Source organism: Cetorhinus maximus, chromosome 22, assembly GCF_964194155.1.
Source record: "Cetorhinus maximus chromosome 22, sCetMax3.hap1.1, whole genome shotgun sequence".
Taxonomy (NCBI): Eukaryota; Metazoa; Chordata; class Chondrichthyes; order Lamniformes; family Cetorhinidae; genus Cetorhinus; species Cetorhinus maximus.
In genome coordinates, this window is record NC_135900.1 from 60,172,755 (window position 1) to 60,197,983 (window position 25,229).

Here is a 25,229-nt window from a genome sequence, read left to right on the forward strand (position 1 = left end):
GCAGGGGAAAGCAATGGCATAGTGATATTGTCGCTGGACTAATAATCCAGAAACTCAAAATAATGCTCCGAGGACCCAGGTTCATAACCCACCATAGCAAATGGTGGAATTTGAATTCAATAAAAATCTGGAATTAAAAGTCTGCTGATGACCATGAAATCATTGTTGATTTTTTGTTGTTAAAAACCCATCTGGTTCACTGATGTCCTTTAGGGAAGGAAATCTGTCGTCCTTACCTGGTCTGGCCTACATGTGACTCCAGACCCACAGCAATGTGGTTGACTTTGAAATGGCCTAGCAAGCCACTCAGTTGTAACAAACTGCTACAAAGTCACAAAAAAAGAATGAAACTGGACGGACCACCTGGCATCGGCCTAGGCACCGGAAATGACAACGGGAATCGCAGCCCTGTCGACCCTGCAAAGTTCTCCTTGCTAACATCTGGGGGCCAGTGCCAAAATTGGGAGAGCTGTCTCACAAACTATTCAATCAACAGCCTGATATAGTCATCCTCACGGAATGATACCTTACAGGTAATGTCCCAGACACCACCATCACCATCCTTGCATATGTCCTGTCCCTCCGGCAGGACTGACCCAGCAGAGGTGGTGGCACAGTGGTACATAGTCGAGTTGCGGGGGGGGGTTGCCCTGGGAGTCCGCAACATCAACTCTGGACCCCATGAAGTCTCATGGCATCAGGTCAAACATGGACAGGCAAACCTCCTGCTGATTACCATGTATTGCCCTCCCTCAGCTGATGAATCAGTGCTCCTTCATGTTGAACATCACTTGGAGGAAGCACTGAGGGTGGCAAGGGTGGCAGAATGTACTCTGGGTGGGGAACTTCAATGTCCATCACCAAGAGTGGCTCGGTAGCACCACTACTGATCGAGCTGGCCAAGTCCTAAAGGACATAGCTGCTAGACTGGATCTGCGGCAGGTGGTGAGGGAACCAACAAGAGGGAAAGACATACTTGACCTCATCCTCACCAACCTGCCTGCCACAGATGCATCTGTCCATGGCAGTATCGGTAGGAGTGACCGCCGCACAGTCATTGTGGAGACGAAGTCCCGCTTTCACATTGAGGATACCCTCCATCGTACTGTGTGGCACTACCACCATGCTAGATGGGATAGATCTCAAACAGATCTAGCAACGCAAGACTGGGCACCCATGAGGCGCTGTGGGCCATCAGCAGCAGCAGAATTGTACTCAAACACAATCTGTAACCTCATGGCCCAGCATATCTCCCACTCTACCATTACCATCAAGCCAGGGGATCAACCCTGGTTCAATGAAGAGTGCAGGAGGGCATGCCAGGAGTAGCACCAGGCAAACCTAAAAATGAGGTGTCAACCTGGTGAAGCTATAACACAGGACTACTTGCATGACAAACAACATAAGCAGCAAGTGATAGACAGAGCTAAGCGATCCCACAACCAACGGATCAGATCTAAGCTCTGCAGTCCTGCCACATCCAGTCGTGAATGATGGTCGACAATTAAACAACTCAGTGGAGGAGGAGGCTGCACAAATATCCCCATCCTCAATGAGGGAGAAGCCCATCACATCAGTGCAAGATAAGGCTGAAGCATTCGCAACAATCAAAGTGCTGAGTGGATGATCTATCCCGGCCTCCTCCGGAGGTCCCCAGCATCACAGATACCAGTCTTTAGCCAATTCCATTCACTTCACATTATATCAAGAAATGGCTAAAGGCACTGGATAGTGCAAAGGCTATGGGCCCTGACAATATTCCAGCAATATACTGAAGACTTCAGTATATTGCTGGAATATTGTCAGGGCCCATAGCAGAACTAGCAGCGCCCCTAGCCAAGATGCTCCAGTACAGCGACAACACTGGCATCTACCCGGCAATGTGGAAAATTGCCCAGGTATGTCCTGTGCACAAAAAGCAGGACAAATCCAACCCAGCCAATTACCGCCCCATCAGTCTACACTCCATCATCAGTAAAGTGATGGAAGGGGTCATCAACAGTGCTATCAAGCGGCACTTGCATAGCAATAACCTGCTCACTGATGCCCAGTTTGGGTTCCGCCAAGGCCACTCAGTTCCTGACCTCATTACAGTCTTGGTTCAAACATGGGCAAAAGATCTGAACTCACGAGGTGAGGTGAGAGTGACTGCCCTTGACATCAAGGCAGCATTTGACTGAGTGTGGCATCAAGAAGCCCTAGCAAAACTGGAGTTAATGGGAATCAGGGGGAAAACTCTCCACTGGTTGGAGTCACACCTAGTACAAAGGAAGATGGTTGTGGTTGTTGGAGGTCAGTCATCTCAGCTCCAGGACATCACTGCAGGAGTTCTTCAGGGTAGTGTCCTAGGCCCAACCATCTTCAGCTGCTTCATCAATGACTTTCCTTCCATCATAAGGTCAGAAGTGGGGACGTTCGCTGATGATTGCACAATGTTAAGCACCATTCGAGACTCCTCAGATACTGAAACAGTCCATGTCCAAATGCAGCAATTCCTGAAGAATAGCCAGGCTTGGGCTGACAAGTGGCAAGTAACATTCACGCCACATAAGTGTCAGGCAATGACCATCTCCAAAAAGAGAGAATCCAACCATCGCCCCTTGATGTTCAATGGCATTACCATCACTGAATCCCCCACTATCAACATCCTGGGGGTTACCATTGACCAGAAACTGAACTGGACTAGCCATATAAATACTGTGGCTACAAGAGCAGGTCCGGGGCTAGGGATCCTGCGACAAGTAACTCACCTCCTGACTCCCCAAAGCTTGTCCACCATCTATAAGGAACAAGTCAGGAGTGTGATGGAATACTCTCCACTTGCCTGGATGAGTGCAGCTCCCACAACACTCAAGAAGCTGGACACCATCCAGGACAAAGCAGCTTGCTTGATTGGCACCACATCCACAAACATTCACTCCCTCCGCCACCGACGCACAGTAGCAGCAGTATGTACCATCTACAAGATGCACTGCAGGAATTCACCAAGGCTCCTTAGACAGCACCTGCCAAACCCACAACCACTACCATCTAGAATGACAAGGGCAGCAGACAGATGGGAACACCACCACCAGGAAATTCTCCTCCAAGTCACTCACAATCCTGACTTAACAGCACTGTGAATGTAGCTACACCACGGGCTGCAGCGGTGCAAGAAGGCAGCTCACCACCACCTTCTCAAGGGTAACTCGGGAAGGGCTATAAATGCTGGCCCAGCCAGCGAAGCCCACATCCCATGAATGAATTAAAAAAAAACTACAGGCAATAATAGTAGAGGCTTTTAACTAGTCAAATAATATGGGATAGAATCAGTGTAAAAGGTATGGAGGGAACAGATTTCTTAAAGTGCATTCAGGAGAACTATTTTAGTCAGTGTCTAGCAATCCCAACAAGAGGAGGGGCAGTTCTGGATTTAGGGAATCGGGCTGGGCAGGTGGAAGGGATATCAGCAGGTGACCATTTTAGTGGAGGTGGCTATAGTTCAGTTAGATTTAGCATTGAAAGGGACAAAGATAGACCAAGAGTAAAAGTTCTCAACTGCAGAAAGGCCAATTTTAATAAGCTGAGATGTGATCTAGCAAAAGCAAACTGAAACCAACTATTTGAAGGTAAATCAATGTCAGAGCAAAGGGAGCTATTCAAGGAGGAGAGAGTAAGGGTTCAGAACAAAGATTTCCACAAAGAAACTAGGACTCCCAAATCTAAAACTCCCTGGATATTTAGCCACATACAGGATAGGATAAGGCATAAAAAGGGAAGCTTGTGTTAGATACCGGGGGCTCAATACAGCAGCAAGTCAAGAGAAGTACAGAAAATGCAGGAGCAAAATTAAAAAGGAAATTAGAAAGCAGAGAGAGGGCATGAAACAATTTTGGCAAGTTAAATCAAGGATAGCCCAAAGATGTTTTATAAATACATAAAAAGCAAGAGGATAACTAAGGAAAAAGTAGAACCAATTAGAGACAAATAAAGGTCACTAGTGTATGGAGGCAGAAGATGTGGGCATAGTTCTTAATGAATACTTTGCGCCAGGCTTTACAAAAGATGAGGGGAAATGTAGACATTTTATTTAAAGAATAGGAGTTGAAGTATTATATAGGTTAAATATAGTGAGAGAGAAAATATTAAAGGATTTAGCATCTTTGAAAGTTGATGAATCACCAGGTGTGGATGAAATGTATCTAATTAAACTAATGAAGCTGCAACACTCGAACAAAGGAGCTGAGTTTAAGGAAAATTTCAGACTGAGACCTAGAATTTCTTCGCACAAGTAGTCATCAACATGCGGAATGGAGTCAATTACCAAAGTAGATTAGTCAAGGCCAAATCGTCTGCTTCTGATGACTCATTGACCTGAAACATTAACTGTGTCTCCCTCCACAGATACTACAAGACCTGCTGAGTATTTCCAGTATTTTCTGTTTCTATTCCAAATCATCTGGTACCATTCAAGAGGCTGTTGGATGTGGTAACGAGGGAACTGCAGGCATTTCTGGACTGCTGAGCAAAGATGGGCGGAATAGTCTTCCTCATGTGAATCTATCTTGTGACATGGCTAGTAGAAGGAGAGTGTAAATTAGCTGATTGATAATGTGACCTTCCTCCACCTCCACTCACTCCCAGCTCCACATACTTCATTATACTCAAAATACTGGGGCTGGGTTTAAAGTTTCTAACCTGCTCAGAGTGGGGGAGGCCAACAGCATGTGGGGAACCTGGAAGTTTCAGCAGCTCAGTTGTCAGTGTCTTTTCATAGAATCATAGGAAGGTAACAGCGCAGAAGGAGGCCATCAGCCAGTCCTGTCTGTGCTGGTTCTCTGCAAGAACAACTCACCTAAGACCAACTCACCTGCGTTTTCCCCATAGCCCTACAAATGTTTCTCTCCAGATAATGATCCAACCCTTTTTTGAAAGCCCCAATTGAACCTGCCTCTACCACACTTTCAGGTCCAGACCCCAACAACCCACTGTGTAAAAAAAGTTTTTCCTCATGCCACTGTTGCTTTTTATGCCAATCACCTTAAATTGGTGTCCTCTGGTCCTGGTTCCTTCTGCCAATGGAAACAGTTTCTCCCTATCTACTCTATTCAGGGCCATCATGATTTTGAACACCTCAATCAAATCTACTCTTAATCTTCTCTTTTCCACAAAAAAAGCCCCAGCTTCTCCAATCTATCCACGTAACCAAAGTTCCTTATTCCTGGAACATTGGAGATGAAGAGTTGAGAGCCTTCCAACTATCTGATAAAAGAATTAAATATCACAGTCACATGGCACACAACATTCAATCATGCCGACAATCTCATCAGCCAGTGAAATATGATCATGTGCGCAACAATGAGAGAACCCTCTCACTTTGTCAGATCTAATTGGTGAAGTGGTGAAGACAGGAACAGCAGTGGCGAGTCCCTATCGAAGGGCACAGCTCCCTTCAAGCTCTGTCTAGCTGGTTTCAAATACTGAACCTTGGGGGACCTCGACAAAAAGGGCAATTCTGTGGGAACAGCAGGAAATCCATCTGGTTCTGACAACAGGAGAGAGATTGGAGGGTTCCGTCTCCAACATGGGTGCCATGATGTCTCAGGTCTTTACATTAATGTCCACATCCAAGAAAAGGCCATAGAGCATCAGACCAGCAGCTAACTGTGTGCACATGCTGGCCCTCACCAATGGATTGCCACCTTAAACAGGTTTGAGGAAACCCAGATTGGCCATTCACTAGCTCTTGGCTAGCAGGCAAGTATGAATGGACCATGGGGGAAGATGGAGAAAGGGGGCATAGAAGCTGGGGTCTCTGTTCAAAGCTTCTGACCCCTTAACCCCTCCCCTCATTCAGAACCACACATGTTTCCTCTTGTCCAAACAGTTGAGTATGCTCCTGCACTAGTGCAAGTTCAGCAGTCATTGGGAGGTGTCAGCTGTGGCTCAGTTCATAGCACCCTCGCCTTTGAATCAGAGGGTTGTGGGTTCATGTCCCACTCCCGGAAACCAAGAACTGTGATTGTACTCGGAAGAGTTGCAATCTGTGACTGTTGATAACTCGAAAGAGTTTCAACAGTCATTGGTGGGAGATCTCACAGGTTCCAAAACCTATAAGACATCAGCCAAGTGAATCTGAGCAGTCAGAACAGGAAGATGAGCAGCCTGCCCCTGGCTGTGCTGAAGCTACAAGGGGTAGTATCACTTTGAAGTAGCCAAAGAAGTGGAGAATTGTAGTTGCATGGTAGTATGCACGTAAGCATTCAACACATTGTTACATATCTCTGTACTTCTCTTACATGTGTTACATATCTCTGTTAGATGACTCTGTATTTTTTCTAGGCCATAAAATGTATTTGTTTGTTCTATTTTTCTGTTTTGTCCATTTTAGCTTGCTCCCCAGTAAATGGCATTCTGCCTTATGAAGAATAAGACAAGAGTTAAAGATGAGCAGTGGGTAGCTGGGAGAGAGATGAATTGATCAGTGGGACACTGAACCAGGCAGTTATGTGTGCAGTTGTTGGTGCCCTCGCCACATCATGCATTCCCTCTCCCAGATCCTCCTATCCCTCCTCCCCCTCTGAAAACACAGAGCGCTCGGCAACTTCCTCCTCCGACACTCCACTCCTCACTGCTATGCTATTTTGTGCAAGGCACAGAAAGCCACTATCATTCTGGATACTGAAGGGCATCCCAGGCACCTGAAGTCTATCTTCAGCATCCCGATTGCTTGCTCTGTCATAGCTCTGATGGTCAGGTGGCTTCTGTTGTACCTTTCCTGGGCATCATTGCCTGGGCTCCTCACAGGTGTCATCAGGCACATCTTCAGAGGGTAGCCCCTGTCTCCAAGGAGGCATTGGTTGGCTCAACGTTAAGGTGTAAATATCTCAAGGCGGCTTAACTGGCACAGGATGAAACCAGCAAGTCAGCTCTCTGGAAATCTTGCACAGATATGTGCAATGATCTTTTTATGGCTGCACACAAGCTGAAAATTGGTGGAGTGGAATCCCCATCTGTTAACAAAAACTGCTGGTTGCGCTGGTGGAGGGGAGGGGTGGTGCTAGGGTTGGCACATGCGTGTAGCCAATGACTCCCTGAGCCAGTGGAAGCCAGCCAGAGCAGCAAAGCCAAGTGCCCATTCATTCCAATTGGCCTCTTCACTTGAGAAATGTCCAGAAGTCCCTGCACTGGCAAAGGTGGCATCAGTCACCTGTGCGAAACACTTGTGGGCAGCAGTTTGTGAGATTCTGCAAATATCACCCACAGTTAGTTGGGAGGAGCTAGAGGTGAAAAAATTTAGAGCTGTGGTGACCTTGGCCACCACTGGCAATGAGTGCCCATCTGGTCCACTTGCCAAGAAGTCGTCTTCCAGGATGCTGCAGATAAGTGGTTTCCATACTGATCTTAATGTTGACGCTGGGAAGTGCTAATCAAAGTTAGTAAACTCCATAATGGTAGAAATGGCCTCCAAGGTTTTGGGAATCACCTCCATATTCTTTGGCAAGCCCTGTGAGCAAAAGCCTTTCACTAAGGCACAAAAGCAAGCCCAAGCTTTCAGTATTTAAAGCATTTCTTGCCTGTTTAGTCCTGTCAAATCCCACTGCCCTCTCACCTTGATTTCCCTGGTGAGTTCCATGAAGCTTGGGAAACCGATGACACAGTTAAGTTCAACTTCTGAGTTAAAACAGCTCTTAATGAGTACTTCACACATTATCATTGGATACCTACCTGTCCACTGGGGTTTCCTGCACATTTCAGATCATACTCAAGTTAAAGGCTGAAGTCGGCAGGTTGCTGCTGGTCTCCCGACAAGCATTTTGAGCTCTTTTAACCATTTGCCTGCTGGCAAATCTGCTCACCTTTTTTGCAAATAAAATTCCCTTCCCCTTTGCTCCCAGGAAACAAAGGTCATGTTGATAAAGTTTGATAGTCTCTGCTGCTGTGTGAATTTTCTCCAATGTGGCTGGCATTTTGACATTGGGTTATAGTTACTACAATAAGCTGTTCTTCTTTCCCCAGAATCCAGAATGTCCCACTGAGGTAGCAGGTCATCCCAGGTACTATGGTTATTGTTATTGCCAAGTAACAATTGCTTGTCTCTCTGATCTAGTCTCCACAACTCAATAGTTTACAGCATCTCTCCTGTTCTGTTCTTCATGTAATCTTAGCCAAACATCAAACAAGTTTCCTGGAATGAACATTAATCATTCTTAGATAAAAACAAAAAGCTAAAAGCTTTTTTTATTAATCATTCTTATGTGTTTGCAAGACAAAACTCATAGATATTCTGTGAGAAACAACAGAAGAAACTGTATGTCCCCACCATTAATATTGTAGATCTATTTTGTGATGTGCCAACTGCAGGTTAAAATGGTGTTAAGTTTTGAATCTGTGCATCAGTAAATAGCAACAAAAGTGAACTGGCAAAAGCAGCAGAATGGTCCGTTCAAGCCTATTCTATAACCTTGGTTCATGTACAGGATAGTTGTGTCTGGCATTTTGACAGAAATTCCTTTTTGTTGGATGAGAGAGCCGGATCCATCAACAAATCGGCTTGGATGATGTTTTAAGTTTGATGTGAAATATAGCAGATTACTGATGGCAGCAATAGTATTTCCAATCGTTTTTGATATTTTACGCTTCTAGCAAGAAGTATATTTCAAAGATTTAGGGTAGAATTTAACTCTTTCCAGCTGACAGAAATGGGGCTGTGGTAGAGATAAGATCAAGGTGATCACCACAATTGCATTCCCAATGCAACAGTTCCACACATGCCATTGCTATTCTAGGATTCATTGATTCTGTACATGGTGCATACTGAGCGAATGAGCCTGGAAGGGCCATGTGTTGGCATGAAGGGCATGGGGGGCTTGGGGGTCATGGGTAAGACCTTTTGGAGATACCTTTCAAAAGGTTCCAAATCCAGAATCTGGTTCACGACTCCTCTGACAGCCGTAAGCCATGAATCATGGAAAAACTGCCGAACCCCACAAAAATTGCAGGGATGCTATGAGATACCTAAACCTGCAATGGAGCCTGCAAGGTCAGGAGTGCAGGGAGTGAACTTGATACCCGGATTCTATCCCATGCCAGGGAAAATTGGGGGCACCGGGAATCCCAGAATTGAGTCCTGCCCAGCATTTTTAAATGGCTCCAGAGTTGTTCCAATTCTATAAAAATGCAGGCCTAAGTCAGCGGTTCCAATAACCAACTTGTGCAATATAAACTAAATGGTACAATTTTAAAGGGGGTGCAGGAACAAAGACATGGGCTGGAGATCTATGAAGCTTTAATTGAGAAGACTGGTAAAAAAGGAATATGGGAGGGACATTAGGCTAAACCTTTATAAAACACTGGTTAGGCCTGCTGTTGGTGTATTGTGTTCAGTTCTGGGCACCACACTTTGGGAAAAATGCTAAGGCCTTGAGAGTGTGCAGAAGAGATTTAATAGAATGCTACCAAGGCTAAGGGGCCTCAGTTAAATGGAAAGACTGGGGAAGATAGGGTTGTTGTCCTTAAAGCAGAGAGCATACTGGAAATCTTGAAGGGTGTTGATGGAATAAATAAGGAGAAACTATTTCCAGTGTCCATAGGATTGGTAACCAGAGAACACAGAGTCAGGGTGAGTGGCAAAGGAACCAGAGACAATAAAGGGGAAAAAATTGATGCAGCAAGTTGCTATGATCTGAAAGGTCGTTGGAAGCAGAATAAATATTTGCTTGCAAAATGGAATTGTGCAAATACCTGAAGGGAAAAATTTTCCAGGTCTACCGGGCAAGAACATGGAAGTGGGGCAAATTGTATAGCTGAACCAAAAAGCTGCCATAGGCACGATAGGCCAAATGCTCTCTTTATCTGTGCTACCTTATTCTATGATTCTATGAATCAACCTTCCCCACTTTATCATCCATCTCCTTTAGCAATGTCCTTTCAATCAACACATGATTTTTTCTGAAAATATCGCAGGCTATTACCTCCAAGTACAATTTTCTAAAACTGCCATTAACCTCTTTGCAGATCACCATCAAGAAAAGTCTGGACCTTTCAGTTCACGCTTTCATTCTATTGACCATTATAAACTCAATTTTTCTAGTTTCTATGCGTTACGAGCTACTGAGAAAGATCACTGGCTGCAGTGGTGGACATTTGCTCCAATCTAAAGCCTGAAAGGTTTAAACTGTGAAAACTGTTAAGGCCAGCAAACTAAACAATTGAGGTAATAAAGCAGTCACGACAATGGCATATTTCTTTGTATATGGATCTGTGTTAGATAACAGCTTCATACCAATTTCAGCAAATGTCCATTTTCATACTAAATTTATTTCCGCTTTAGTTAATGGGCACTCCTTCTGTTCAGAGTTTCTAGTGAAGGCTTAAAGGGGTCAGTGTTAGAACTTCCATTGCTTATATTTTTTATAAATAACTTAGAGAACAGAATATCAGGTGACGAATTACACTAAATTCAAAGCAGTAGCTAATGAAATTAACCAATGTGCACTAATCCAATGGGATCTGGACGGTCTAGGTCAATGAACAGAGAACTGACAAGTGCAGTTCAATGCAGATACACTTAAATACATCAGATTGGGCAAAAGAATCAAGAATGTGGCGTACATATTAAATGGTAACATGTTTGAGGTAAAATATTTGGAAAGAGCCTGAAAGTTTTGGTATATGAGCCATTAAAGCCATTAGCACAGCATTTGCAGGCATCAGGAAAGTTACAGCCTATTTCCTGCCTAATGAGAATAGTTAAAATTGATTCCCTGGTTTAGTTTATGAACACCCTTCAAGATTTTGAGCATGCTCTCTGCTGAAAGGGCAACCACTCCATATTCCCCAGTCTTTCCACATAACTGAAGTCCCTTAACCTTGGTAGCATTCTAGCAAATCTCTTCTGTGCACTCTCAAGGCCTTTGCATTTTTCCCAAAGTGTGGTGCCCAGAATTGAACACCATATACCTGCGGCCTAGCCAGTGTTTCATTAGGTTATCCTCCTTGCTTTTGTTGTCTGTGCCTATATTAATAAAGCCAATAATAATCCACTCCAGTTGGTTTGGTTTCTGTCAGAAACACATATCTCTAGACCTTGTCACAGCCATGATCATGGCATAGATACAAGCGCCGAATGCTAGAGGTGAGGGGATACTAACCAAGGAGTCTTAGGAAAGCTGAGGACCACAGAAATCACATGGTACAAAGGGAGATTGTCATGGCTGCCCTACAATATTGTTCATCATGGCATTCTCCTTGATTCAACCATCTTTAGTTGCATCATTAATGACTTTCCCTCCATCTTAAGGCCAGGAATGGGGCTATTCATTGACAAATCTAGTAGTTTTCAGCTCCATTCACAACTTCTATGATGGTAAAGCCACCCATATTGGCCTAATTAGGACCTGAACAACATCCTGGCTTGGGATGAGAAGAGGCAGATAATGTTTATGCCACATAAGTACCATCGCCCACAAAAAAATGCTCAACAGCCTTAACCAGACTTTCAAAGGCCATCACAATCATCAAAGCCCCAGCATGACTGTTCAAAAAGTCAACAGTGATGGGTTTAACTGGTCCAGCAATATCAATATGATGGCTATGCTAACAGGATAGAAAATTAGTAATCTGTAGCGAGTGGCTCACTCCTGATCTCAAAGACGCTCTACCTACTACAAGGCAATACGGAGCAATTTCATAAGATCATAAGACATAAGAGCAGAAATTAGGCCATTCGGCCCATCGAGTCTGCTCCGCCATTCAATCATGGCTGATAGGTTCCTCAACCCCATTCTCCCGCCTTCTCCCCGTAACCTTTGATCCCCTTACCAATCAAGAACCTATCTATCTCGGTCTTAAATACACTCAATGACCTGGCCTCCACAGCCATCTGTGGTAATGAATTCCATAGATTCACCACTCTCTGGCTAAAGAAGTTTCTCCTCATCTCTGTTCTAAAAGATCTTCCCTTTACTCTGAGGCTGTGCCCTCGGGTCCTAGTCTCTCCCACTAATGGAAACATCTTCCCCACGTCCACTCTATCCAGGCCTTTCAGTACTCTGTAAGTTTCAATCAGATCCCACTTCATCCTTCTAAATTCCATCCAGTATAGACCCAGAGTCCTCAAACGTTCCTCATATGTTAAGCCTTTCATTCCTGGGATCGTTCCCGTGAACCTCCTCTGGACTCTCTCCAGGGCCAGAACATCCTTCCTGAGATACGGGGCCCAAAATAGCTCACAATATTCTAAATGTGGTCTGACCAGAGCCTTATAAAGCCTCAGCAGCACATCCCTGCTTTTATATTCTAGTCCTCTCAAAATAAATGCCAACATTGCATTTGCCTTCCTAACTACCGGCTCAACCTGCAAGTTAACCTTAAGAGAATCCTGGACTAGGACTCCCAAGTCCCTTTGCACTCCAGATTTCTGAATTCTCTCCCCAATTAGAAAATAGTCTATGCCCCTATTCTTCCTACCAAAGTGCATGACCTCACACTTCCCGACGTTGTATTCCATCTGCCACTTCTTTGCCCATCCTCCTAACATGTCCAAATCCTTCTGCAGCCTCCCCACCTCCTCAATACTACCTGTCCCTCCACCTATCTTTGTATCATCTGCAAACTTAGCCAGGATGTCCTCAGTTCCTTCATCTAGATCATTAATGTATAAAGTGAAAAGTTGTGGCCCCAACACTGACCCCTGCAGAACTCCACTAGTCACCGGCCACCATCCTGAGAAGGACCCCCTTATCCCCACACTCTGCCTCCTGCCAGACAGCCAATCTTCTATCCATGCTAGTACCTTGCCTCTAACACCATGGGCTCTTATCTTTCTGAGCAGCCTCCTATGTGGCACCTTGTCAAAGGCCTTCTGGAAGTCCAAGTAGATAACATCCATTGGCTCTCCTTTGTCTAACCTACTCGTTACCTCCTCAAAGAATTCTAACAGATTTGTCAGGCATGACCTCCCCTTGATGAAACCATGCTGACTTTGCCCTATTTTACCATGCCCTTCCAAGTATTCTGAAATCTCATCCTTAATAAAAATCTTACCAACGACTGAGGTCAGGCTAATCTGCCTGTAATGTCCCATCTTTTGCCTCACTCCTTTCTTAAACAGGGGGGTTACATTAGCGATTTTCCAGTCCTCTGGGACCCTCCCTGACTCGAGTGATTCCTGAAAGATCACCACTAACGCCTCCACTATCTCTTCAGCTATCTCCTTCAGAACTCTGGGGTGTAATCCATCTGGTCCAGGTGATTTATCCACCTTCAGACCTTTCAGTTTTCCTAGCACCTTCTCCTTGGTAATGGCCACCATACTCACCTCTGCCCACCGACTCTCTTGAACTTTGGGGATGTTACTCGTGTCTTCCACCGTGAAGACTGACGCAAAGTATCTATTCAGTTCCTCCACCATTTCTTTGTTCCCCACTACTACTTCTGCAGCGTCATTTTCCAGTGGCCTAATGTCCACTTTTGCCTCTCTCTTACCCTTTATATATCTAAAAAAACTCTTGCAATCTTCTTTTATATTACTGGCTAGTTTACCATCATATTTAATCTTCTCCCTCCTTATTTCTTTTTTAGTTGTCCTCTGTTGGTCTTTGTAGGCTTCCCAATCCCCTGGTTTCCCACTGCTCTTCGCTGCATTGTATGCTTTCTCTTTAGCTTTTATGCTGTCCCTGACTTCCCTTGTCAGCCATGGTTGCCTCGTCCTCCCTTTAGTATGCTTCTTCTTCCTAGGGATGAATTTTTGCTGTGTCTCCCAAATTACTCCCAGAAACTCCTGCCATTGCTGTTCCACTGTCTTTCCTGCTAGGCTCATCTCCCAGTCAATTCTGGCCTGCTCCTCCCTCATGCCTCTGTAGTTGCCTTTATTCAACTGTAATACGACACCAGAGGTAATGATGTGGGAGGGGGAAAGAGAAGTCAATGCAGTTAAGTTACTGGCTTAGACTGGGTAGGTAAGAATGGGAGCAGGTGAGTGCAGCAGATGGATGGCAGTGGAGGAGAATGGTGTGGTCAAAAGCCACAGTCAGGTCAAAAAGGGCAAGAGGAGATAGTTTACCTTTGTCACCCCACTTAAGATACAATTTGTGACATTGAATAGAGCCTTTCCAGTATTATGGTAGGAGTGTAAACCGAAATTCAAAACTAGTTCTGAGAAAGATCTGCTCAAGACATTGGACAGAAAATGGACTTTGGAAATGAAGCAGTGGTTTGCAAGGACAGAGGAGTCAGGTTTATTTGTGGGATGGGGTGATGATGGTAGATTTGAAGGAGATGGGGAAAGAACTGAAGGATGGAGAACAATTAACAATATCAGCGGAGGGATGGTGGTGTCATGGTAATATCACTGGACTAGTAATGCAGAGGGCCAGGTTAATGCACTGAGGACACTGATTCAAATCCCACCACAAGAGCTGGTGGAATTTAAATTCAACAATAAATCTAGAATTATAAAGCTATTCTCAGCATGGTGACCATGACAACAATCATCATTTGTTGTGTAAAAAAAAAACCCATCTGGTTCACTAATATCCTTTGGGGAAGGAAATTTTCCATCCTTACCTGGCCTGGCCTACATGTGACTCCAGACCAACAGCAATGTAGTTGACTCTTAACTGTCCTCTGAAATGGCCTAGCAAGCCACTCAGTTCAAGGGCAATTAAGAATGGGCAACAAATGCTGGTCTTGCCAACAACACCGACTTCCCATAAAAGGAAGAGAAAAAAAAACTGGAAACAGGAAGACAAATTGGGTGGTCAGTAATTTAATGGGAATATAGGGAGTGGGAATAAGGTTGAGGGAGCAACAAGTGGGTCTCATGGCCAAGATGAATTTGAAGGAGCAATGGAAGAGAAAAATGCAAGTCCAGGGCTGGGACAGGGGTAAATCTTAGAGGAGGTTTGGCCCAGCGATGAGGGGAAGGAATCATGTCAGATATACAGCTGTCGGGGCAATACAAACACAGGAACTTTGAAACTGCTGGTCAATGTGACATAATTGCCATCAGTAAATAATGTTTTACACCAACAGCAAGACCTAAATCAGAGGTGAGGTGAGAGAGACTGCCCTTGACATCAAGGCAGCATTTGACTGAGTGTGGCATCAAGGAGCCCTAGCAAAACTGGAGTTAATGGGAATCAGAGGGAAAATTCTCCACTGGTTGGAGTCATACCTAGCATAAAGGAAGATTGTTGTGATTGTTGGAGGTCAGTCATCTCAGCTCCAGGACATCTGTGCAGGAGTTCCTCAGGGTAGTATCCACAACCCAATCGTCTTCAGCTGCTTCATCAATGACTTTCCTTCCATCATAAGGTCAGAAGTGGGGATGTTCGCTAATGATTGCACAATGTTCGGCACCACTCAAGACTCCTCAGACACTGAAGCAGTCCATGTCCAAATGCAGCAAGACCTGGACAATATCCAGGTTTGGGCTGACAAGTGGCAAGTAACATTCGTGCCACACAAGTATCAATCAATGACCGTCTCCAACAAGAGAGAATCTAACCATTGCACCTTGATGTTCAATGGCATTACCATCAATGAATCTCCCACTATCAATATCCTGGGGGTTACCATTGACCGGAAGTTGAACTGGACTAGCCACATAAGTACTATGGCTACAAGAACAGGTCAGGAGCTAGGAATCCTGCGACAAGTAACTCACCCCCTGACTCCCCAAAGCCTGTCCACCATCTACAAGGCACAAGTCAGGAGTGTGATGGAATACACCCTACCTGCCTGGATGAGTGCAGCTCCCACAGCATTCAAGAAGCTTGACATTGTCCAGGACAAAGCAGCCCACTTGATTGGCACCCCAGCCACAAACATTCACTCTCTCCACCACCGATGCACAGTGGCAGCAGTGTGTACCATCTACAAGATGCACTGCAGGAATTCACCAAGGCTCCTTAGACAGTACTTTCCAAACCCACGACCACTACCATCTAGAAGGACAAAGGCAGCAGATAGATGGGAACACCACCACCTGGAACATCCCCTCCAAGTCACTTACCATCCTGACCTGGAAATATATCGCCGTTCCTTCACTGTGGCTGGGTCAAAATCCTGGAACTCCCTCCCTAACAGCACTGTGGGTGTACCTACACCACAGGGACTGCAGCAGTTCAAGAAGGCAGCTCACCACCACCTTCTCAAGGGCAGTTAGGGATGGGCAATAAATGCTGGCCTAGTCGGTGAAGCCCACACCCCGTGAATTAATTTTTAAAAAAGCCTGCTGTGCCAGATTTTACTCTCAATAAATAAGCTTCATTACCTGTGCATTTCTTGACCTTGCTATTTCTTTTCCCATGCCAGCTTAATTTACAGTTGAAATTCTCCTCCCAGAACTCTGCAAACCAGACATTCCTTCTGTTGTTCTCCAGTGTACGGCTTCTGAAGTATCTATCAAAGCCTGAGGTAGAAACAAAATGGTCAGCTATGTCAAACGGTGAGCAGCGCATGAAACTTTTTGAACCATCTACAACGTATGATGTAAGTCGATAAAATGAAGGTTTTGGCAGTACTGTCATTCCTTTTCCTTCTGGGGTTTTTAACATGCTTGATTTTTTTTTAAAGACTGAAAATTTATAACGCTGACAGTGTAGCTAACTTGGATAAGAAAATACAGGAAAACTTATCACTAGTGTCCCGAGCTTTGACAGTCTGCAGTGTAAATAAATTAATGTGGTCTGTAGCCAATTTCCCTCAACACTGACCTTTTCACCTCTGGAGGAAAATACTACAGAGTTTGGCACTTTCCGCTGAGCTTAGTCTCAAATCATGAATTTCAATCAGAACACAGGAAAATAAGCACTGAAGATGGTTCACTTAGGAAGCAGCGCCTCAGGTGATCCTACCTTCAATTGAGGCTCTCTTGGGGAGGATGGTGACGGCCCCTTCAGCGACCTCTTCTTGCTGGTGCACTGGTGCGACCTTTGAACCCCAGCTGTCAGAGCCGACCCATAGGAAGTGCTTCGTCTGACTGGATCTCTTAGCGGCCTCCAGTAAACGGCTGCAGATAAAAGGGGAGCAAGGAGGTCGGGTAAACTGTGGTACTTCAGCTTGCGCTTGGAAATAATAGCAACCATTTTGGCTCATTCACTCCTCCCCCGGACATTAAAAGGGCGAAAGTGCAACCCATTTAGCCAATCATTTTGACAGCCCAATACATAAAAAGAAAGCAGCAGAGACACCTGTTTGAAGCCTGCATTCGTGCCACAGGAAATGGTCATCTAATCTGATCTAAATCATTCCAACTGTCGTGTTCACTTAGTCACTTTCTCCCACCTTGGTGGTTAGTTTCTGATCTATTGCATTTGCAGACTTCAAGAAACCAGCTCTATTTCCCAAAGGATCAAGGCTGCAGCCTGAAGTGTAATTGCATTAAAACTCCCTGTGCACCTCGACAGAATTCGCAGCCATTACAAATCATTGTTTTGAACAGCTTTATTCATTAGCAATATTTCTGTGATCTAAGCTCTGGCTGAAATCCTTAGCCATCTCTTTATCAAAATAGAAATTGGCATCAACTGGATGAGCACTTTGGTTTCCCAGAGGCCTGAACGAAACACAGTCAATATGACTTCAACTTTAAAAAGAGAGTAATATGCACCTGATGTCATCTTCATTTGCAAATATAATTATTCCACGAGCATTGGGGGTTTCCAACAACCGTCTGATGATTTTGTCAAATTCACCTGGTTTTGGCTCTCGAGGAATTTTCAGCGACTGCGCAATGCAAACCCTACCTAAGGGAAAGAACATCGCCACGTTATTAACTAAACAATCAAAAGCAGCTATAATAGTTGATCACAAGTATTAGCATGTTGTTGGAATATATGCCCTCTAACCTATCTTGGCCTATTTTGATTGGGTCCACTATGGGTGACACTGCACTGCCCCGGTATCATCAATAAAAATTAGCACAAGTGCCCATAAGAGCACCACTAATATGATAAAACAAGCAGAATCCAATTAAACTAAGGTGCTTCAAATAAACAACAAAGGCAAAAGTAGCTGTGACATATAAATAACAATATGCTTATAGAGTCAAGGAAATACTCTATAACTTGATTGGCCCATCGGTTATGGAAGGTCTCAAGCATACCAGTAAAAAGAGTATGGACTCTCTCCAAGACCATCCAGGCAAGGACAATTCCATAGAGGAGAGGCAGACAGAAGTCAGAGTGATCATTCTCCGCCCGTGGGCTCTGCCCATCCTGGGACCTGTAAATTGCTGTCTTGACAAGGCCCAGGAGGAGGTCCACAATGAGGTCCTCCAACTTGCCCATTGTTCCGCCATTAGAAACCAGTGGTGCAACTTGTGTCAGCTGTGGCTCAGTTGGTAGCACTCACGCTTCTGAGTCAGAAAGTTGTAGACTCAAGTCCCACTTCAGAATTTGAACACAAATATCAAGGCTGCTACTTCAGTGCATTACTGAGGGGCTGCTAAACTGTAGGAGGTGCTGCCTTATGCATGAGCTGTTAAACTGAGGCCCCATCTGCTGACCCAGGTGGATATAAAAGATCCCATGGCTCTATTTCAAAGAGCAGAGGAGTTATTGTAAGTGCCCTGGCCAATATTAAACCCACAAAAAACAATTATCCGGTCCTTATCATACTGCTGTTTGTGGGAGCTTGCTGTGTGCAAATTGTTTGCTGAGTCTTCTACATTACAGCAGTGAATACATGTCAAAGTATTCCATTGACTATAAAGTGTTTGATGGTCATGAAAGGTGCTATATAAATGCACTTTTTTTTCTTTCAACTTCATCCCTTCCACACCCAGTGGCTAAAAACCAGAAGTGAGATCAGAGGCTTGAGGAGGAGATCTTTCAAATAAGCGAATAGGAGCTGCACACACACAACATACATGTGGAAGTGGGATTCTTCCAAGCCATAGAAGGGACATGTGACTTGAGAATCCATGAATGTCCTTCAGAATGTATTGCATTCTTCTTGCAACACTCTCCACCTTGCAACATTCTCTACATTAGATGCCCAATGCTGCAGAGAGGGTCACAGAGTAAGAACTGCATAAATCTGAGATAACGCAAAATAAACAATGTTCTTCAAATAGTGTACTTTATCCACTTCTACTCATAGGGCCATGAACACATCTTAGCAGCAGCGTTACTGGCTCAGAATACAGCATCCAAAATGTACTTCAGTTTCAATTAAGAGTAGCATCAGTTTGGTATTTTGACTGCCCAGCTCTGGTGTCACTTCACACAATTGCACAGACTACACTGAGACTGGAGTCATCTGTTGTCAGGGCTCTACTGATATAGTTCTTAAGTCAGCGCAAACAGATGCATGACAGCAACTCTGGGTCAATCCACCCTCCCTCATATCCTGTTTTGTTTGTGTTGGCTTGGCAAATATTGGGAACTCAGTGAAAAAGAAAGAAATAACTTGCATTCATATAGCACCATTTACAACCTCAGGCCATCCCATTGCAGTGTACAGCCAATGAAGTGCTTTTGAAGTGTGGTCACTGCTGTAATGTAAAAGAAAGCAGCCAATTTTCACACAGCCATATCCCATTGTAGCAACATGTTACTGGTTGGCTGATCAGCTTTTGGGTAACTGTTAAAGGATAGATATTGGGCAAGGCACCAGGGAGAATTCCCCTGCTCTTCTTCAATACAGTGCTACAGCGTCTTTTACATTCACCTCAATTTCACATCTCATATGAAAGACAGCACCTCTGGGTATCAGAATGGATTTTGTACTCAAATCTCTGGAGAATTCACAACCTTCTGACACTGAGGCGAGTGCTAATAGCTGAACCATGGCAACTCTGCTTCCTTACAATTAACAATAAATTTAGAGTACGGTTGTGATGTGGATATACATCACTGGGAACTGTGAAGAAAAACAATCTCCACTGTATCAGTGTGCCTTTTCTAAGCTTCATGTGCTTATTTCTTTACAATTTTCCTTGGAATGATTGGTCAATTAGGGTCAAATATGAAAGTCCTTGTTATATAATAGATTTATAAACTGATTCAAAATTCAATTTGCAATCATTTGGCGAAACTCGTTAATTAAATTTTCCTTGACTCAATCTGAACCATGTTTCGGAGATGAAAGGCCAGTGTTCTAATAAACCCGTCTACCCAATCCTTCCATTGACAGGTTGCAGATTCAATTAATTAAACATTGATTATAAGATATGGTGTTTACAAGAACAAGATTACATTGGCATTGCAATGGCTGTAAGATGTCAGCACCACTATTGTTACGGATTTTGGCCTCAGTAATGAATAAGTTATGAAGATTTTATCTTAGCCAGACTGACGAGTGAGCTTTTACAGTTTGTTGGGGTGGGAGGAGAAACTGACATTCTGTTAATCTTATTCACACCAAATACTTCTCCTGCAATAATCTGGCTGCTAAGCTGATGAAATGTCATAGATCTCAAACATTAACTGTTTCTCTCTCCACAGACGCTGCCAGTCCTGTGGAGTCCTGACATTTTCTGTTTTTTTTTCCCTGATTTCCACAGTATCTGCAGCATTTTGCTTTTTTGTGGCCACTAATCTGTTCTGCTTCTCTAAGTTAACGATCAGTTAGCAGCATGTTTACTTTAATTAATAAATAGTTCAAATCAAAGAGGCTACGGTAGAATTTTCTTGAAGATTCTCCCAATCTCCTAGTATAACTTCCTTGGAAGACCAGTGGAATCCCCAGAGGCACAAATTAAGCAGCCGTTATCAGTGTAGACCGAAAGATCCCTGAGGATATTGAGTATGAGAATGGAAGAACAAGCTTTAAAAACATTGCTTGGATACAGACAAGTGTAATTTTAAGGAGAGAAGAAATCTTTCCACTGGAATGACGAAAACCTCAATCTCCGTGCCAACTCCATTACCCTCCCAACATTTGGGTCAGGTCAAACCAGACCTTTCACAGCCAGGCATCCCAATCGAGCCTGAACTGAGCTTTCAACCTCACATCCACTCAGTCATAAAGGCCACCTACTTCCACCATATCATTCATCTCCGCGCCAGCTTCACCCCATCTGCTGCTGTGATCCTTATCCACACTTTTGTCGCTTCTAGATTTGCTTATGCCAATGCACGCCTTGCTGCTGCATTCCCCCCCACCCCCACCCCACCCTCTTTAATCTACAGCTGATCTAAAACTCTGCTGTGTATACCCTAAAGACCCACTTGATCATCACCCTTATACTGACTCTCAGGTGCCCAATGCCACCGTTTTAAAATTCTCATCTTTTTGTTAAACCCCTCCATGTCCTTACAACTCACTGCTTTTATAATTATCCCCCATTGTACAACTTTTCTATTTCCATGACTCCGGACTTCTGTGCATCCCTCCCCACTTTGCTTCACCATTGGAGGCCACGTTTTCAACTGGTGAGGCCCTATGCATTGCTCTCATCCTCTGCACTTCCTATGTCATGTTCAGAAAACATGAAGGAATATATATATATATGCCTATATCCTCCTCGCTACTTTATAAAATTATTAGTTTTTACATGGACAAAGGCTTTACACTGGCTGAAGCCTGACTAGCTACAGCTCACATGAAAGGAATTCCTAGCCTTCAGAAAACAGCAAGGATCTTGTTATCTCTAAAGAGGCGCTAATGCTCCCTGTGACTGCAGAAATCAAATTCCAAGGAAATGCACAAAGGCCCTTTATATTTCTAAGTCAGAGCTCTGACCAACAGAGATGATATGTCTGCGAGGACAAAGGGATGCAACATTAACCATCTCAAGAATCCAGACCAGGAATGTACATCCTTTATTCAAACCAAGGGGAAGAAATGGGAGTTATGTCACATGAGTCACCCCATCCACCTCCCTCAATCTGCTAGAACCTGTAATATTGCCTTATGGAGCTGAATCCAGGCAGTCTGACATCTTCCATCTACAAAGCAGCAGCAAAGCTCTGTCTGAGTTTAAATTGCCTGGCCCTCAACTACATTGTTTTCTACTGGAACGTCTGAACTTTGGTACCAGTGCCTACTGCAAGACTAATTGATCTTTACATGCTTCTCTCATCGTAGAAGTCAATGCCACTGGAAAAGTGGATTACCCCACATCAGTTTCAGCTGGCTAAACCCTCTGAAGGAATACACCATTGGGCTTTTGATCCTGTGATCTTTGCCCTGTGCCCCTTTCTTTCCTTTATCCCTCTTTTATTGTGTGAATGTACCGGGGGCTACATTGCAAACCCCCTTTCCGCGTTTTGAGTGTGTGTAAAATAAACAAACCCTCTGATTTTACCCCATCTCGAGTTTACTGTGGGGTTATTAATAAAGGATTGGATCACCCCAAAAAACTGAAAGGTTGGAGAAAATACATTCATAAAGGGGGAAATCAAAAATCAAAAACACCGTTCTGTTTACGGACAGGTGATGAAGGAGAAATCAGGGCTGTTTTAAATTAAGCCCCCCTCCTGTCCATAACGCTTACTTGAAGAACCTCCATAAAACTCATCCTTTTGAACAAGTCTTTGGTCACCCCTCCTAATATAGTTTCTGGCCCAGAATCCATTTTCTTTCTCGCTGCACAATTCTGTGGGATATTTTATGCTAAAGGCACTCAATAAATGCTAGTTGCTATTCTCCTCATCATTTTATGAGGTTCTCTGGGCCTGTGTACTATCCACATGGTAGCAAAGAGGATGGGCTGCCAAACCTACTCCCGAACCTCCACTGATATCACACTGCAGCAGACAGCAAGAGCACATGGTGCCAGTCCTGTGATAAAACTCTCCTCCAATGTTCTCCCAGTTACCCCCTATCTAGACAAGACTGCCACAACAGGTCTTCCTCTGAAAATAATTTAGAAATTGAACACAGGAAAAGATAAACATGTGGTACAGTCAGCATCAGCATCAATCGCAGGTCGTGTTTGGGTGCAGATGACAGGCTGAAAAGATACTTGAGCTCCCTTGACTGTAGCAGGAGACAACCATCTCAGGCAGTAAATGTACGTTTAGATTGTGTGACCTCCAATATATCAAAAGACAATTCAGATGCTTTTGATCAATGCCTTTGACTTCCTGTGTGCTGATACAATAACACTGTAGGAGTATCACATGCAGAGAAGAAATGAAAAACACTCGTCTGCCAGCAGTGAAGGTCAAACGCCTTGAATCAGATCATACAGATCCAAGTACAATAATTAAAAAGCGTTCAGGAACCAGTGTCTAGTTTTCAGAGTGCTGCAATTTACATGTCCCGTTAATCAAATCAGAACATTTTTGAAGGGGAAAAAAACGTGCAACAGGAAGCTCATTTTCTCTCACGGTGGCAAAGCTCCTGAGCAGCATGAGTTCCCAGAAAATGCCATCTCCCAGGAACCAGACTCTGGGACCAGAATGGCAGCCAGGATCAGGGGGCATCTCAGGGTAAAACGGAAGTTTTGCCTCACATCCCAAAGTCTAGGTTATTATTTTGTACAGAGTGGTTTTCGAAGAGAGTCGTTGTGTCAAGTGAGATAATTACAATTTTACTTCATTATTTGCTACAGATACTTTCCATGCTGATCTATCAATATCACCATTGGCTTAACCTTCTTTGCTGGTCACATCTGGTGTTGTACAAATGAAGCTTTAATGAGGACCAGAAAGAGGGAGGTTGGATTCTTGCCCTGTATTCAGCACTATGATTTCAAGAAAAGCAAACAACAGAACAGCAAAAATGATGACACTGTCATAATGTTACAAATTTGTTCTAACCATAGGCACCTTTGCATTAGAAACAATGCAGTTTATGTCAAGTTTTTGGTTTTAATGCCACTCGTAAAGGTCAACAACAACTCCTTTACTGTTCCCACATAAGAGGAGACCTAAATTTAATTCCTGTTGGGTCTCCATTTCAAATTAACAGTGCAGTGCTAGATTGCCTTGCTGCTAGCAGGTATTGGTTAGGAGTAGTGCCGCAAGGTTGTGGGTGGGAAGAGGGGGGCAGTGCAGGGATGTCAGAGGTCTTGATATGATTGACCCCTCCTGGAGCATAGGAAAAGGGCTAGGTCATTCAGCACCGTGAACTGCTCCGCTATTCAATTAGATCATGGCTGATCTGTACCTCATCTCTATTTACCCACCTTACCCCTTGATAATAGCCTTATCCAAGAGGTCTATATTCATTTCAAATTATCCACCAGCACTGTAATCATTTTGGGGAAAGAACTCTAGATTTCATTGTGTGAAAAAGTACTTGCTGATATCCCTCCTAAATGGGCCAGCTCTAAATTGAAGTTTATGTCCCTTCATTCTTGATTCTCTTATCAGAGGGGAGAGTCTCTCCGCATCTATCTAATCAAATCTTTTTAACGTTTTAAACATTGGGGCTCCTTAGCAAGCATAAAGTTTTAATCTTTAGCTCCATGCTAACAAAAAATAGCCTGGGCTTTGCATGATGAAATCACTGAGGCTATCGACGCCCACCAACATTAAGGAGTAAATTAAACAACAACGTTCAGGGTCTGCAGCACGCACAGTTCAAAGTGGAAATTAGGAAGTTGCTGTTTAAGCTGCCCTGCTCCTCAATGAGTTTTGCTATATCGGTACCTCACTGAGAGACTTGACAATAAAATGCATGCTATGACGTGAAGTTGCTAGTTACCTGCTAAATACATTTTGGGGCATTGAAGCTCCTTGGGCGGAATTTTACGGCCCCTCCCACCAGTGGGGTTTTCCAGTCCCATTGAAGTCAATGGATTTTTGAATGGCTCGCCGCATTTTCCGCCCCAACCCCGCCACGATGGGGTCGTAAAATTCCGCCCCTCTTGTGTGACTCAGTGAGGATTCTTCAATCTGACTGGTTGAGGAGAGACCCTGCTCTCTCCCCCTCTCTCTCTCTCTCTCTCTCACACACACACACACCACAGATCCCCTGTAGAGGGCACCACATGGAAAATAAGCTATAAATTGTGCTGTTCAAAAGCCCACAAAAATTGTGGGGGTGGCTGTAAGCGGAACGAATGGCGAGCTCCGCTCCTTCACTGCTGACCACAAATTCTGGGCCCACATACTCTTCAACAACTATTTTGCTGCTTTTCATGGTAATTTATCATTCACTGCTCATGCTCCATCTTCAATAGGACTGATTTTTGTGGAGTGAAAACAGCCACTTGTAGACTGAGTGCAGCTTGATTCAACAGTAGATTTCAGCCCAGCAAGACACATTAAACAAATAGATAAAGATTTGCGAACCAAACTGTGACCAAATTTTATTACAATTAAATTTATTGTACTATTTTAGAA

The 25,229-nt window shown here is 44.1% G+C and overlaps 1 protein-coding gene across 2 annotated transcripts in view; it reads right to left on the bottom strand.

Annotated features, from left to right (window-relative positions):
* Positions 1-25,229, bottom strand: part of LOC144696734 (metabotropic glutamate receptor 8) — a 429,432-nt gene that overhangs the window by 189,496 nt on the left and 214,707 nt on the right. For both annotated transcript variants that reach the window (XM_078568398.1, XM_078568399.1), the window contains exons 3-5: positions 17,597-17,732; positions 16,842-16,996; positions 16,259-16,396 (exon numbers count right to left, since the gene is read on the bottom strand). In XM_078568398.1, the coding sequence (XP_078424524.1) occupies positions 16,259-16,396; positions 16,842-16,996; positions 17,597-17,732 (429 nt within the window). The remainder of the gene's footprint in view (positions 1-16,258; positions 16,397-16,841; positions 16,997-17,596; positions 17,733-25,229) is intronic.